The 17877-nt window shown below is 27.0% G+C and overlaps 1 protein-coding gene across 1 annotated transcript in view; it reads left to right on the top strand.

Moving 5' to 3' along the window:
* The first annotated feature begins 1832 nt into the window (after positions 1 to 1832).
* LOC107455693 (midasin) overlaps positions 1833 to 17877 on the top strand; it is a 298299-nt gene continuing 282254 nt past the window's right edge. The window contains exons 1-10 of the mRNA XM_087164129.1: positions 1833 to 2085; positions 6148 to 6374; positions 7932 to 8019; positions 8102 to 8238; positions 10150 to 10257; positions 12273 to 12426; positions 13569 to 13778; positions 15341 to 15576; positions 16890 to 17004; positions 17232 to 17377. Coding sequence (XP_087020255.1) covers positions 1993 to 2085; positions 6148 to 6374; positions 7932 to 8019; positions 8102 to 8238; positions 10150 to 10257; positions 12273 to 12426; positions 13569 to 13778; positions 15341 to 15576; positions 16890 to 17004; positions 17232 to 17377 — 1514 coding nt within the window. The 5' untranslated portion in view covers positions 1833 to 1992. The remainder of the gene's footprint in view (positions 2086 to 6147; positions 6375 to 7931; positions 8020 to 8101; positions 8239 to 10149; positions 10258 to 12272; positions 12427 to 13568; positions 13779 to 15340; positions 15577 to 16889; positions 17005 to 17231; positions 17378 to 17877) is intronic.

The raw sequence follows: 17877 nt of genomic DNA, 5'->3' as shown, positions 1-17877 counted from the left end.
GTAAACGGTCGAAAGATGAGTTTGCGATTTGAATTTGGATTTTCACTTTTGGAGCAGTAACATATCAAATGCTTATGGATGGTTGTCTGAATGTGAACAATAAAAACTTTTTACTACCGGAAAAAATTTAGAAAACTTTCGGTTTATCCATCCGCTTATGTGATGCTTACGAGGCGATGTGTGAGCAGGATAATAGTATATAAGACATGATAACTTTATTCTATCTCGAGGTACCTTTTGATAGATGAAGGTTGACTTAGTCGATAATTTTATGTTCACAATGTAACAGTACTTGTGTTTAGAATTGGCGATCGAAATGGGCTGCAGTTTGCGTAAAGCATAACTCTCTACCTATGGCAACACTTTACATGCTTTCCCCATTAGCGTGTGGAGAGTCATAGACGAAGGAAGTAAGCTAGTTTCTCTCTTGATTTTCATATAGGTTAAAATCTTTTAAGTTGGAAAACTATATGGAACTGAAAACTACATTAAACATAGTTCTAAAGAAAAGCATCACGGAAATTTAAGAGAATATTTTTATTAAATAAAAAGAGAAATAGTAAGAAAAGGGGAAATATCGTAGTACATTCCTATACTACTGAAAAGAGGAGGAGAGGGAAGGGAGAAGGGCCAAAGGCATGAAACCGGACTCTAAAGATGGCGTATTCGAGCGTTGCGATCGCCAATGCTAAAGGTGCTAACACTGATGTAAGATGGTTCACTGCTTGCAACAAGAACAAACAGTAATAAACAAATGTAAAGAGGCCAATCCTGGCAAAAAAGCGAGGTTATTCAAAATCTAGCAACCATGCCACCCTTTCAAACAATATATCAATAAATAACTAGAACAAATTTTCACTTCAAACTCACCAGAATTACTTAATAACATCTTGACTAACTCGAAAACAAAATTATCCGTTTGAAAATATCGCCTCGTAGAATAAGCTGTAGTAAGCAGTTGCAAACTTTCTAACAGGAATTAAAGCAGGTATTGAACTCGAGATTGTTACTGTTTACATTTATATGGATGGTTATATGCAAGGCGATACTTTCAAACGGATAATTTTGTTTTCAATAAAAGAAATAAATTAGATAATTTCTGAGCTCAAATCTGCCGTATTTCATTAGATAATAATGTTATTAAGTAATTCTGGTGAGTTTGAAGAGAAAAATTGTCTTAGATATTTATAGATATATTGTTAAAAAAGGGCGAGATGGTTGCTAGATTTTGAATAACTCGCTTTTTGGCAGTCCTGATTTGGTCTCTTTCCATTTGTTTATTACTGTTTGTTCTTGTTGCAATCTGTGCACCATCTTACATCAGTGTTAGCACCTCTAGCATTGTATACAAAAGTATTGTTAGCATTGTAAAAACAGGTAATAAGTAATCAAATATCACGTTTGCTGGAATCTCAAAACACGATGATCACGTTGTGAGCCAAGTAGCTTTAAAATACACCGGAAACAGTAACTCAGAAGTATAGACGGTATTTCCCTAGTGTAGAAAACACCATCCATACCTCATTTGGCTACGTTTGTGTGTTCCCCCTTTTTTTTTGAGTAGCATCATAGCAAGTTTGAGACTCTTTGGAATTCATTTGTTGCTTGTTTCGTTGAATGTTAAATTGAAAGAACGTGTTATTTGAAATGATGACAAGTACAATAATATTTGATGGCACGCTTTTTCAAGCTTTAGTGTTAAAATCAGTCGGAAGTAGTAACCCGGAAGTCTTGCGATGAATTTACACCAACAGCGCCATTATTGCTTAGCTTTACACGGTCAACCACCCATTTAATGTTTTTTTGTTTTTTTTTTTGTTTACAAATAATTCATATTTTGTGTATGGCAATAGAGGCATCCGATTTGTTATGGTCGCGGTGCCGATTTCTGTCCGGTAGTGTGTATTTTGTTATGTGATTTAAAAATGCACGTGTGTTGATTGTTCAAAGTTTTATGCTTTGATAGTGATCATAAAGAAGTAAAACTTCAATATGAATGAGCAAAATATTTTTGCCCCTTTAAATAAACTTTTATCTGAGTATTCATCGCTTTCGCGCAACTTCGCTCCGTTTCTGTCTGCTCAGGTAATATATAATACCAAAAGTTGGAAAAAAAAAAAAAAAAGGAAACTGATCAGCACATGAATCAGTTTTAAAATATAAACTGTAAATTTTTTTAAATCAAAAACTCTGACTGTTGTTTGTCACTATTTAATGTCCTTTTTATAATAAAACAATCAAAATTATATAACGAGTTGGGTATTTATAAAAAACCCCTCTAAAATGTTTACAGAACTATGAAAATAATTTTAATTGATATCTTATATATTTACTCCTCGAATAAAATATTTTCGCTATTTTCTTCAGTTGCAATGTTGCTTCAATATTTATTTTATTGAAAAATTGAAAGAGTAATAAATTTCTGTTCCCTTGAAAAATTAAATGGTGTCGATTTATTTATCTTAAAAAAGAATTTTTTTTTTACCTGTGCTCTTCTCCTTTTATTTAAAAATATCGTATCAAAGAGTTTGTACCCTTTATGAAATAACGTCTCTCTTGTTAGTGTTTACTAGTGTTATTTATCTGTTGTCATCACAATTTTCAATTTTTATTCTGGGAAGACTTCCTTATCCTGATCTGCAGCACAAAAATCGCCAAATTTTTGCGACTTCCAGGCACGAAATAAAAAAAAGAAACATTGTAAGGGACCAGTGCAAATTGTATAACTTGCAGCTGCCCTCCCCCCCAGTTAAAAATTTAAATGTTTTTTTTTTTTTTTTAAATTTTAAGTGTAAAATGCATTTGGTGCCTTGGTGATTGCAGTTATGGTGTCAAACCATGATATGGAAATATCCCCATTATAGAATTTTCTTTAAAGTTTTATTTACCCTTTGTAAAATGTACAAAAAAATAGTAATCATCAGTCTTGTATGAGTATATTATACGAATACTGTCATGTGCTAAGTATGAAAAGATTTGTTTAAATTTATTCTTGTATTTCATATTTTTTAATATAGTAAATATGGTTGGGAAGATTATAGGGTACTTCTATTTAAGAAGACTGTAATAGAAAGAAATGACAGTTATATGAAAAAGAAATAGAAATAAATATTTAGCAAAAAGAAAATGCACTTTTGCCTTATTTTGGACAATAAACCCTATGTGTCCTGCTCAAAACTAGTTGAGGATTTTCAAAATCCCAAGCCATAAATCTTAAGTAATTTTTTGTTGATGTGGTTGCAGGTTTGCATTTATATTCAAAATATTGATGACTTTGCTAAGAGTTTATTTGCATGATGCATATATTTTTTATTTTAGAATATGATACAATAAAATTTTCTAAGAGCTTACTAGTGTTTAAAACCTAATACTGTGAGCAGTGTCATGTTTTTTTTAAAAGCATTTTCATTGTTAAATTAAAGTTAGTTTTACTCTAATGAATATAGTTACTTTAATGAATATAATCTTTGTTGATTTAAATCATTAAGTTCATTATTGAAGTTTGTTGATAGTTGAAAATATTACTCATTTACAAGATAAAAAAGTTTTTGCTCTTGAGTTTGCTTTAGTTTTTACTTTTGAGTTTCTGGGGAGAAAGTAAAAATTATGCGGTTAAGGGATCTTTAACTTAATAAAGTTTTGACTGAAATTTGTTTCTATGAGTCAAACAATTTGAAATGTTGTTATAGGAAAAATATAAATTTCATCTCTAAGCAAATGTTTCAGTTTTAGTTGCCTTTTTTGTGCTATATTTCCATAATCTATATTCTATACTTAATATTACCAAATTTTGTATCAGGTTGCTTTATTATTTTTCTAATATTCTTCTTTTTTATTTCACTTAGTTTTAAATAGTTCCTTACAACTTATATTGAACTGCTGCATATTTTACTGTTGTGCCCAAAATGTTAGCTTTGAAAGCAAATTATTAATTATCAAATTGCTATTTGACTGCTTTTTAATATTTCTATTTTCTGAATCTAATTATAATTTATAAATGAAATTCATGAAATTTTGTTCCTTAAATTTTTAATTGAAGGATAGGTTATCAAAAAAATTTAGATTAATATAATACTTTTAAAATTTTTCAATGAAAATATTTTGATGTGAATGCATTACTCAGTTAAACATACTTTAGAATTGCTTAACTTATTTGTTGTAAGTATAAAGGAATTTACATGCATGCTCATAAAAAAGAGGACTTACCAAAATGCATTGGAGCAGAATAAGTTATCCATTGATTCAGCATTATTAACAAAAATTGAAATATGAAATAATTCTATTTGAACACCTTTATCCCTTTTTTTTTGCTTTGTGTTTTTAGCAAAGCAATTTTGTTTTCAATTTTAATGAATTGCTTTAAATTGTTTCATGTCATCAGAAGCAGGTTTTTCTCTGTGCAAACGAAAAATTCCTAAAGGTGGTAGGAAAAATAAAATTCTCATTCTTTCCAAATGGTACTCACATTAGTATAGGATGTTTTTAAGCATCATTGTACACTAATCAGTTGCATAATATTTCCCAACTAATACTAGATTCTTCTTAGAATGTTTTAAGAAAGTTTAATGAAGCATAATTGATCCTCTACATATTTTTAAAGTTTCATTATCCAAACTTTTCAAAATTGTTGGATCATGTTTTTCAAAATTGGATAAGTGCATATAAGATATAATTGTAAAAATTGTAGAAAAATATATATAATAATCATTATATATATTTTTCTTTTTAAAAAGTATCAGACTTTAAATTTTTAAAGATAAATATGATAAACATTGGATAATTTATAATATGATGGAAGTTAAGCATCTTTTTCAAAGAAGTTGACTTATTTATACATTTGTTTATTGAAGTTGACTTAATTACACCAGTTAAATAGTCACTGTTTAACTGCTTTAATATTTGTAGGGAATGTTTATCAGAAAATTAGGGTATTTTACTGTAAAAAAAAGAATCTTAATTTATATGAGCTAATAAATAATTGAAAAAAGTAATAAAAATTATATTCTGATATAAAAGTTCTACATTAAACTTTAAAGTACACGTTAATTTACGTTTTTAAATTAATTAAGAAAAGCTTTCACAGTTTTTATCTACTCCATAGTATCCTAAAAAACATTTCTCATTTTATTTATTCCTTCCTTTTAGCATCATTATAGTCATGGAGCTGAAAAACTTTTATTTTTCAATTTTCCAAGAAACAGTGAGACAGCAAATATTAAAAAGTACAAGCTTTAGTTAAGTTCAGCTTTAAAATTTTTAGTTTTCAAGTAAAAGTAAGATGCTTCACATAGACATCTCGTTCAAGTATTTCTTTGTTAAGACTTATTTTATTCAAAAAATAAGCAACTTAAATTCTGTAGGAAAACTGTTTTTTAATATTCATTTTTATGAAATCTAAATATGAGATAAACATTTATAGATTTTGAAACTTGTTGCAAGTCTCTAAGTATAATAAGTGAGTTATAAGAGTTAATTTTATGTATAATAAAAAAGAAACACACATATAAATTAAATATATTAGGTTGTTGTTGTTAATATACGTCGCACTAGAGCTGCACAATGGGCTATTGGCGATGGTCTGCGAAACATCCCGGAGGATGATTTGTAGACATGCCATCACAATTTTGATCCTCTGTGGAGGGGACGGCACCCCCGCTTCGGTAGCCCGACGACCTGTGCGCGAAGTCGAGCATTCTATTTTAGCACCATTTAACGAGGACCAATACCGCACACCCTCGGTGCCTACGCAGACTGATCCAAGTGGTCACCCACCCGCACACTGACCGTAGCCAGTGTTGCTTATTATTATATTAGGAGATAACCAGTCTGAATAAGTATAATATAAGATACATATAAGAGGAATAATATGGGATTCAAAACAGCATATTACATGTTAATAATTTATTTTATTTTTATTGAAGTGTCAGGATTTATACAGGATATACAGTTTTTCAATAACTCATATGTAATAAATTTATGAACTGTAATGATCGATTCAATTTCTTAAAAGTATCTAATATAATTATAAGAACTGTGGGTCACCAAAGCTCTAGGAGAGTCAAAAGTTAAAATGGTTTTTATATATTTAAAATGATTTTTAAGTAAAAGTTTCAAAGTGTTAAGTTTAATTTGTTCATTTTTTTCCAGTCACAGTCGTTTAAGAACATTGATGCAATACTAAATGCTCTTTCTGAAATTCTCTGTACTGAGAGTTATACTATAAGAATTGCCCAGTTGTTCAGCCCTTTGCTGTTAGAACTATTGACACGTGCTAGTTGTTTTCCTGATAATGACTCAGTGGATGGTTATACTAAACATGAACTCTTTTGCATTGCTTTATCAAAGCTTTTGTGGAAATTTCCTGAAGTTGAAAGGTAAATATATTGACATATTTTCATTATGAATTTAATATTTTGTGAGTAAATGTATTTTATCTTTGTTAAATTAATTACAATCTTTATTCTTAAATGTATGTTATGATCTATAAATTCCTAAATTAACTTATAAAAATCATTTTCAGTGAAAGCTGCTAATGCAATTCTAATTTTAAAACAATAATTCATTGAAGGTTTTAAACAAAATCAAATAAACATTATATGTACAATCTAACAATGTTTATAATTTTCAATTAGCATAACTACATTGTGCACATAATATAGCATGAGATGTTTGAAGTTCCATAACAAGTAATTAAAGTTTGTTTTTTGTATATATTTTCCAATGCATTTAAATTTTTTGTTTATGTGTAACATGTTCATCAAGTTAGTTACAAAATTTTAGTCAGACTAACTTAAAGTGAGAGGAAAAAAAAACTGTTTTTGTCAAGTGTAAAAATAGATCATTATTAGATTAAAGATCATTATTTTATTTTGCCAAAGTCTATAAATCAAGTAAAATGAAAAAAAAATGGACTGATTTAGCAAAGATAGACTGACTTAAAGTGAGAGGGGAAAAAAAGTGTTTTTGTCAAGTGTAAAAATAGAATACATCAATATTTTATTTTACCAATGTCTATAAATCAAGTAAAATGGAAAAAAAAATGGACCAATTTAGGAAAAAAAGAAAAAGTATTTTTAATCTATATTTTTTCTTTTTGTAGCAGCTTAATGTTTTTATATTTTCTAAAGCTTAAGCCGGTTTTCTAAAATCCACTAAAATGTCTTTTCCATTTTCTTACTATGCTCTTCTTTGAATGTATTTTAATGAGCAGTCTTGATAGGTTTGATGTGAGTGAATTTAAGGCTACAAAAGTTTACTTTCACGTCTCTATAAATTTGAATTAAACTAAAAAAAGTGAATCTCTGAATTAAGTATTTGTATAGACACTGGGAGAACTTTTTGGGAAAAACTAAAGAAAATGCTCAGCGATACTTTGCTATAACGCTTCAATTTTGAATCACACTAAACATTCCTTAGTTTAATCAAAGGTTATTTCACCTATAGGAGCAGACGTTGTATGAAATTTAGGGTAAATATCGTATATATATATAAAATTTTTATTGTTGAAAAACATATTCTTTGCAGCTTGTTTATCTTTAAAACCCATTATCCAGAAAAATTTATTTTTCGGTGTTTCAGAAGTATCAGCTATTCTGGATATGGTCTATATTCATTAACCAAGCAAATTAACTAGTTATGTTTTTTGCTTTTCAATTATTTATATTTTCAAACTTTCTATGATAATTACTATCTATAATATTAAATATCCATATTTGTTTCCGTTTTTTTGAAAGAAATGTTATCAATTTTTATTTATTTATTTATTTTTATTATAAAAATCAATTTTAAAAATGTTTTTGTATCACTGCAGTTTATTAATGGTTCACTTTCTTTATTGCATTGTCCACAGTTTTCATTTTTATTTTTCCATCTTTTTTTATAATATCATTAATTTGAAAATGTTATTATATTTTCTAATTCTTATTATTTAGATTTGCAAAGAAATATTTTGAAAACTCTCGGAATTTGTTTTGGCGTTTTGAGAGAGAAGTTCAAGAGCCACCTGCTAAAAAGATTAAAGTTTGTATTTTTTGAAAAAATAAAAAAACTATTTAATTTTAATTTTATGGAGAATTATATTTATTTCTTATTTTTTTCATAGACTGAGGTGCCACATATTTCACAACTTTTGCAAGCAGCTTATATCTTTTTGATATTTGAAGAAAAGTATTTCAAAGATTCATGGTCTTGGTCTGTTATAGCACATTTTTTAAACAGTGAGAATGTTAGATGCAGATGGTAAGGATGTTATCTTACAAGATAATTTTATGAATGCTTAATTATATTTTTTTCAGCTTCGATTATTTAATTTTATACAATTCGTTACCACACTTTATCTCCAGTAGATAAAATGAGAGCTACAGAATGTGATCAGCAGGTGGTACAATTGTTGACACCATACTACACATTTAACACATAAATTAAGTTTGCTACAAAAAAGGAAATAATAATTTGCCTCTTAATATTAATTATTATTATTATTTTAATTTTTGGTTTAATTATTTTCAAATTATAAGTTGTGAAAATATGAGTAGAGTTTTGATTCAATTTGTGAAAAGTTTTGTAAAAAAAAAAGGGCAATAATTAAAAAAAAAAAAGTTCTGCCATTATAATGTTAAGAATTAAATTTGTAAAGTATTTAATTTTTAATAAATTTTTTCCACATTTTATTTATTGGAAAATCTTGGAACTATTGTTTCAACGCATTTTTAAGTTTTGTTCAAATTTAAATGTTGAGAAGTTCTGACATTCTATTTCTTTTATTAATATCTATAAAATTTGTACTTCTGAAATTCTATTAATTCCCCCTGCCTTACATTGATTTGAGTATCTAATTTGTAATCTAAAATCCAAATTTTGATTATTTGATAAAATACTATTTTCTTACTATTTAAGTATTAAGTTACACTTCTGATTTAATAGCTTAAATTTTTTTTGTGCATAATTGAAATATATTTTCAATGTTGGTGTTACTAATAAATATAATTTAAAATTAATATTTATTAGACTTTATTTGAAATTAACAATATTGTTTACTCCTGACCGTGTTTTTAGATTAAAATTGATCCCATTGCAACCTTTTTTAAATATAACAATAGATTAATTATTTTTATGACTTATCCACTCCATCCTCATGTAAAGGGAGTTAGTGTGGGCAAAAATAACTTAAAAAAGAAAAGGATATTAAAAAAGTAGTTTATTTGTCATTAGAAAAAAAAATTAGTATTTTACTACTGCTAATAAAAAACTATGAATAATCTTTTAAGTATAATCTTTTGGCAAATTTATAAAAATTGTTCAAACTTGCCCCTCTCCCCTATATTTATATATAGAACGTGGTGCATAGCGTTTTTAAAAAGTGCTTACAGGTGCTTATTTTTGATTTTCGTTATTTAGAAACACTTAAAGGTGTTTTTTCCATGGGGTGTTTTTAAAAAGTGCTTAATTTTCCCTTTTGGAAAATTTTTGCAGATTTTTTTCTTTATTATATCGATTTTGGGTAGATATTATGCAAAAGCGTGCTTTTCACGTTGTTCTATTCAACGTTTTCACAATTCATTTCGGCTTACCCTTAGTCAGTAGCGTATGAAAGCGCTCATCATTTTACATGTTTGATGAAATACTTGCGAGTCCGTACGTGCGTCTACTGATCTGGTTTCGGTGAGGTTATTGCCTCACCGAAGCAACTCTGCTGCATCTTGTAAGATATTCTCAATTTTAAACTTCATTCCCCCCCCTCAAATAGCGAACCGAAAAATTTCTTGATCATTTTATAAAAGCTATTATAACCAATAAAAGAGTTGTTTGTCAGAAACTAGTTATTTTCTCATGATCATCTAAAGTCTTTGAAAATTAGTTTGCATTTTGTAAATGTATGTAGTGGTTAAAAATATTTCTTGAGTGTTTAAAAAGTACTTAAAAGGTGCTTATTTTTTGTTGAAAGATTTGGCTATGCACCCTGTAGAATAATTTATAACTTGCTTATTAAAAGTTTTTGTTAAACAAAATATTAGAAAAATTTAGCACATACTCTTTCTAATATGATTGTCTTTATTGTAACATAGAATTTTAATTTTTTCTGAATATAAAATATAAATATTTTGCACTTCTATTTTATTGTGTTATTGACACATGAAAATATTTTTATAGGTATGCCCATCAATGTTTACGACTAATTGGAAAGATGAGTGATAAAGATTTTAACATCCTCTTGGAAAATAAGTTTTCACCCATGGAAATAATAGCTTATTCTAAAGAGTAAGGAGTTTTGTATTTAGTATTATTGTATTTCATATGTCCCATTATTGTAAGATTTATAAGAATCAAGCAGTATATACTTGAATTTAGTTTACATTCAGTTCCTCTGGTTCTATCAATTAGTAGTTTTCCTATTTTTAAGATGATATTTTCTTTATTTTAATTACTGAACATTTAAGTCTTTTATTATTGTTTTAGTTTTTTGTTAAGTACCTTTCAAGAATCCTCAAATATTTGAGAGTTTATTTTCTTGAAAGCTGTCCCCTTGAGTATGCTAACTCTGTTGCTAATTTTAAAAAAATCACTAAAATATTTTCACTTGTTGTCTAAACAGCTTTATTTTTTATGGTTAGACAACCTACAAGTTTTGTAAAATGGAATGCACTTTATGCAAGGGCTAATGCCAGATTCTTAACTAAAAAATACCTGTTTTTAAGAAAATTTTTAGCGAGATTTTTATAATGTTCTGTAAAAAAAGTATGCTCAAAATTTAATAAATAAATATATAAAAAGGTAATTTAGAAGGAACTCTTTTTCTTAATAATAAAATTGTAATCGTAAAATTGTCCTAATTGCCTACATCTCTTTATAACAGAATACTTATTAATATACTTACTATTCACAATAAGTACTCATATGTATTACAATTAATTCAAATTTACTTTACCTTACAACTTAGTTTGGCCACACATTTACTAAAAATGTACATATGAAGACTGATCTTTTTCGTTTTTCTAGGATAATCATGATTTTTGTGAAAATTTGGATTTACTACGTAGATTTTTGTGTTATAATTTTTTCTGGATCAGTTATTGAAAAAGAGCCGAAAAATAGTAAAGTCCACGATAAGCACAAAAACAATAGTAAAATCCACATTGTATTAGACCTTGTTATGTGAACTTGAAATGATAAGGAATAAAAAGTTTAAAAATTTTACTAAAAATGCGTTGTAACTCATACATGTCAATTATTTAAGATTTTTCATATTTTTTTAATTTTTAAGTATGAGTTGAAAAAGCTGATTGCAGCTTTGCTAACTTTTTATGTGAAATTCATTCAGCTTCTTCAGTTTCTAGAATCACAAATCGATTGTAATTCATTTACAAATCTGAATTTATTAAAAATTTTCTGTCTTGTTTTTCTAAAGTATGAGGTGAAAAAATGTCTTGTTTTATTTTTTTATCATATGAATTTCATTCAACCCCATAGATTTCAAGTGTCATGAATTAATTAATTTTTAAATCTAAGTTTCTAAGAAGTTTCCTGTCGCTTAACTCGAGAGTATGAGTTGATAAAATAATTTGAATTTTGCTATCTGTTTGTATGAAAATTAGTTGGCCCCATTAGTTTTCAGATTATTAACTGATTTATTTTTAGTGGGAAATTAGTTCAATCCCACTGATTTTAAGTATCACAAATTGATTGATTTGTCTTGACATACAAAGACCTCTGGGAGACCTCCTTTGTTTCTTATGTCAAAACAATAATTGACATGCCTCAGACGTCTTCAATACAGAGATGCCAATTTGCTCTGGACAGGAAATAAATATTTTAAAGTGGTAGTTTATTAATTGTGATTCTTGGTTTAATGAATTAAATTTACTAGATTTTTATCCACCACTAATTCTAAATAATTCATAGGGTTAATTCACCACTTTATAGTAGTTATGTAATGCTTTACCTTTTAAAAAGCAAGCAAAAATAGTCAAATATTTGCAAAATTTAGTTTGTAGTTATTTACCATTTAAAAAAAATTTTTTTTTTGACATGTCCGGAGCAGTTGGCATCTCTGTCAACATTCCGTTGCGAGTTGTTGTTTACAGTGCAATCAAAGATCATTTCTTGATATGTCAAGGGGTTAAGATTGATTTGTCTATTAGAAATTTCCTGTTATGTTTCTTAAAAGAATAAGTCCCTTTTTATGTGAAATTCATTCATCCGTATTGTTTTTAATTTGTTATCACATGATATATTTCTTGTGTATCAATATTTTACATATATTCTTTTCCCTTCAGATTAAGTGATTTGTCTAGTCTGTGGAGTCTTAAAGGTTTTTCTAAAGGTCCATTACCAGTTTTAGGAGATAGTAATAAATCTCTTAAAGAATTCCTTTCGTCAGATGTAGTCGATATGTTTGGCGTTCTTTTGCCAAAGTACCAAGAAGTTGAAGTAAGTCTCTTATATTTTTTTAATTCATCTAAGATTTTTAGTTCATTTAAATGTATTTTTTTGTGTATTATTTTATATATATCCTATTGAAGTTCCAGCATCTTTTTTAATCTTTAAAATTCAAATAATATTTGCTTTGGAAACTTTTAAGTATCATTATGTTGAAATGCATTATGCCAAAAAATTAAATAATAGTAAGTATTTCCAAAATAATATTAGTCAAAATATAATGAGTCAGATGTTATTAAACCAAGACCATGGTATTTAGAAAAATAGAGGAACTTGAAATGTAGTTTCTGGTGCTACAAGAAGGATTTGCAAATTTTTCATTTGCAATGAGGCAGTGACAAATGGGTGATCATTGAACAGCTGTCGGTTTATTCATTCCATTTCTCTAAGCCTTTGCTTCATCATTGAAAAGTAATATCAGTCCTCCTCATTTACTATTTTTATTTTTATATTTAGTTTTATGACTTTTTACACCTTTTTCTGTGAATAAGCATGTAACTCCTTTTTAGATATTTTCATTATATAGTGTGAAATGGTGTGGATAGTCTGACATGTGTCCTATTATCATTCCTTTATCATTGTCTGATTAATAACTATAATATTATCATTTCACAATAACTTTGAAATAAGATATTTTGTTAAAACGTGTTCACAAAAAATTTTTTCTTTTATCATTTAACTAATAAAAGTTATAGTTTTTTTTCTTCTAAAGACTAATTATCCAGATAAATCAGAATAAATTTTTTTGATACCTGGTACTAAAGTAATTCTGTATTTCATTTTATTAGGTTTACTCGAATTTTGCTTTTGATTATTTATTAAGTTTGTTGAAATTAATTTAAGAAAATTTGATTGTCAAAAAAGTCTATGTTGATGTATTCCTTTCAGATGATTTGTATTAATATTAGTTATAAATTAAATTTTTTGTGATAATCATTAATTTTATTATGTTTTTTGTCTTTTTGACTATCTAATAAAAATATTTTTTTGAAGGTAAGATTCAATAATAATAGGCATAGTAAAATTGTTCTTTGAGACGTAAAAGATATCAGTTTTTTTTCTTTATAAATATTGTTCTTTCAAGTTTTTTGTTTGTTTGGTTTGATTAAAGTGTATCTTTCTTCCCTTCATAGCTAACAGGGGAAAGAATTGTTATTGTCCCCAGTGTTCGTCAGACTCTGCATTCCCTTGCTTTAGCAGTTGCTGCATCAGAGCCTGTCTTGTTACAAGGCCCTGTTGGTTGTGGTAAAACTTTAATTATCGATTATTTAGCAAAGGAAACTGGACGCATAAGATTCGAAAATTACTTTAAAGTGCAATTAGGTGATCATATGGATAGTAAGGTGAGCAAAACTTATTACTTTCTCAATATCACCGCATGTATTGGTCGAAAAACCATACAACTTCTCCATGTTTCCATTTTCAATTTATTAGATGTTTTTGCTCACAAAATCTAGTATTTGATACTACAAATAAGAAAATCATAAAAATTGCATTTTATAGGTAAAATATAATATGGATTTTCATTGAAATTTACCTGATATATCTAGAAAAGTCAGGTAATTTGTTTCTGAAATTAAGTAGAAAGCTTGCTTAATATGAAAAAAATTTGATTTAAATATTTTTTTGTTCATTGCCATTTAAGTTTTAAATGCACCATTTACTCCAAAACATGTGCTTTCATCTTCTGACTGGTTTCATCTTCTGGTTATTTACTACACGACAAAGCTGAAATCATATCTGGCATGACCAAGTTATTTTATGATAGTACAAAATATCAAGGGATCTGAATTTGGTTTTAAAAGATCTTATTTGAGTTAAAATTAATTTAATACTACTTTTGTGTAATTTATGGTTGATAATATTTAAAAGCAATCTAATTAGATCAATTTTAACATTATAATTGCAATTATTTCAGGTTTGTTTAATAATGAACAAGTTATATGCTTGCTAATGAACATAAATTTTATGTTGCATTATTGGTTCAAGGGCAATTCCTTAATACAAAGGACAACATAGCAAATTGATAAACATTTAATAGCATCCTTCTATTAGCAAATTTCTTAATTTTTTATTAACTATTTTAATTATGAAATCAAAAATTTTAATATTTAAGTTTTTGTAAGAATGATGAAAAAAATTTATTAACAGTTTTAATATAGTTTGTATTTGTAACATCAGTCACAAGCGCTTTTTTTCTATTTGCCATTTTCTATATGTCATTTTACTTCTGCTTTCATATTTCCTGTCAATTTGAAGTTTTTATTAAGTATATTTTAAATAAATAATCACATTATTCCTTATAGAAGAAGGAGAATTTCAAAATAAAAATTTAATATCTTACTCCATTTCCTTTCTGTGTAACTTCTCTCATATTTTATATTTCTATTTTAAATAAAACATTTATAGTTATTATCCCTTTTTTCCATTTGCTTAGTAATATTAGGCTATTAAAAAACATCCCATATAATTTCTATGGAGAATTTGTAAATATTCTCCATAGAAATTATATGGGATCTTTTAAACTTATATTAATCAATAAAAGTTTAAAAGAAAGAAAACTTATCAAAATGTAAAGTCAGTCACCATGGACTAACCTTCAGGAATTTTTTTCTTCCTTTTTGAAATGAACCCTGTAAAGTTTACCATATTTAAAAAAATACTTTACATTAATAATATCTATCTATTTTTTTTTAATAATTTAGAATTTTTAAATTTTGAAGGAGTGGGCACTCTCAAAAATGCTACCATTGGCAAATGACTGGTAACAAAATTTCCTTTTTCTGCCCTATACTTGCCAGTAGTTTTAGCATACTTAGTCAACAGTCTACTGTTTAAACTTACAACTTTCTTTTAATTTAATGAATACATTTTTAAATTAACAATTTTTCTACTTGTTGAATAGACTCTGTTAGGTACACATTGCTGCACTGATGTGCCTGGTGAGTTTCTGTGGAAACCTGGCATACTTGTCAAAGCTATGAGTGAAGGTCATTGGTTATTGTTAGAAGATGTTGATAGTGCACCTATGGATGTTGTGTCTTTGTTGGTTCCTGTGTTGCAGTCTAGATCCATTTTATTGCCAGGTCACGCTGCTCCTCTTCAGGCTGCTCCTGGTTTTCAACTCTTTGCAACTCAACGGTAAGTTAAATTGAAATTTCCTGATTTTTGCCATCAATTCACTTGTCAGGTACCAGTTTTCCAATCTTGCTATGAGTAATCAGAAGTACAATAACACAGAAATTTATACAGTTAGCGTGTACAAAATTCAAAATAGTGTAATTTTAAGTGTACATACTTCTTAATTCTAAATATATGCATACATATATATATAATTAAGATATAATGTATGTAATATAGATGAATATTAAAATTATGCATGAATTTATTATTAAATAAAATAGCAACTATTATATGAAAATACTAAATAAAAAATGAGCTGCACTGAAACTTTTTAAAACAATAAAATTTAATTGATTACTTAGAAACAATGTTTTATAGTTTTTGGCTGAATTAGCACTGGCTTTTATTGCCTTTTTATCAACCTGTATTGGAACTATTGGAAATTTTTGCTCATAGTGTTTCAGATTTAAGTATATATTACAGATATGAGTTGTGTGACATTGAAACTTTATATTTGCTTTAAAATGATAAAATTTAATTGATTTTATTTGAGATGTCCTTTTGTTTTTTATGGAGAGAAAGGTAAATTTCAAAAAAGCTTAAGAGGGTGGAAAGATGAGATTTATTTGCTTTTTTTTCTTATTTCTATAAAATAGTTTTTGCTTTTAAAATTTTCTAAGGAGTAAAAAAAAATTTGCTGATTAGTTACGAACAACAAAATTTCATAACTTTTGGTAGCTATGAAATCGTAATAGTTTGCTTGTCTACTCATTGTTAAAATTATAGGATTTGCTTAATTAATTTATAATTATAGGCTCTAATCAATTCCCTAGTGTTATTTTGTAAAATAATTCATACATATGATAACTTATAAATGATGATGCAAATACAAACAATGTATATTTTAACTTCATAAAAGAAGGGGACAAACAATTTTCTATAATCTATTAATTTTTAAATTTAGACTGCCTTATAAGATTTTGTTGAACTAGAGTTTTATTTCCAAAATCTAAAAGCTTTTTTATGATTATCAAAATATCAAATAAAAGTGTCATGATAAAAAAAAATCTGTAGAGGAGACATAAGAAAACTTTTTATGCTGTAAAGTTGTATTCAAGAGTATGAATTATTGTTTTATTTTAAAAAGAACAAAAACATCTTGTTGACTTGAAATTTATTATTTTCAGATCAATTGTTTTAGTGTATTCATCATGAGTGTATGATTTTTATTTTAAGTAAAAAATATTGTTTCAATAATATAAAAAAAACCCTTTTGATTACATTTTTGTTTTTATTTAGAAAATCAAATGTTAACATGCATTTATTTATAGTCTTTTTCGTGGACAAGAAGGTTCATATTCAGAGTTCAGAAATAATGCTGCCCTTTTAAGTAAACAGTGGAGAAAGATAATTATGGATCCATTAACTAAAACCGAATTTGGATCTGTAAGTAACTTTTCTGATATTTTTTTTCACAATTCATTTATTTCATAAAAGTTTTGATTTGATGCAATATATTTCATTAAATTTTTAAAAAAAATTTTGTACATTGTCTTGTATATCTAAATTTTTTTTATTTATCTTGTATATGATTTTCACTGAATAATCTTGATCTAGATATTTATGTTTAGCTTGAATATAATGTGACTAACTTACTTAACTTATAATTTTAGGTTATACTTTCAAAATGGTCTAAGTATGAGCCTATAATGGGGCGTATACTGGAAGTATATTCAATATTTTCCTCAGATGTGAAAGAATCTTTTGAAGTAGAGCATCAAGCACACAATTTGCACCATGGCAGACTAACATCTATGAGGTGATAACAATTTTCTTAATTATCATTTAAGAACTAATTATGATTTTTTTATTGAGCTGATTAGTATTGAATTTTTTGAATATCCTTGATGCAAACATTTGTGACAAAATCTGGGTGCTTGGTATGATCTTTCTTATTAATAATTTGTTGCTAACAAAATAATTGTTTTTTTTTTTCTGGACTAAACATTTGACAACTAAATTTATTTTTCTAAGATATTGTTTACATGTTAGTAATTAATAAAAATGACATTCTTATTATGTGCATTTACTGGACTATACACTGGACAACCAAATTTATTTTTCTAAGATATCGTTTACATGTTAGTTATTAATAAAAATGTCATTCTTTCTGCTTGCACTTGCTGGACTAAACGTTTGACAACCACATTTATTTTTCTAAGATATTGTTTATATGTTAGTAATTAATAAATATGATATTCTTACAGTATGCATTATTTAATACATAAGAATTGATATACTATATTATTTAAATTATTG

This window comes from Parasteatoda tepidariorum, chromosome 5 (assembly GCF_982258835.1).
Source record: "Parasteatoda tepidariorum strain Cologne lab strain chromosome 5, Ptep-v5.0, whole genome shotgun sequence".
Taxonomy (NCBI): Eukaryota; Metazoa; Arthropoda; class Arachnida; order Araneae; family Theridiidae; genus Parasteatoda; species Parasteatoda tepidariorum.
The sequence above is the reverse complement of the archived record's forward strand: the minus strand, read 5'-3'. Positions and strand labels throughout refer to the sequence as shown.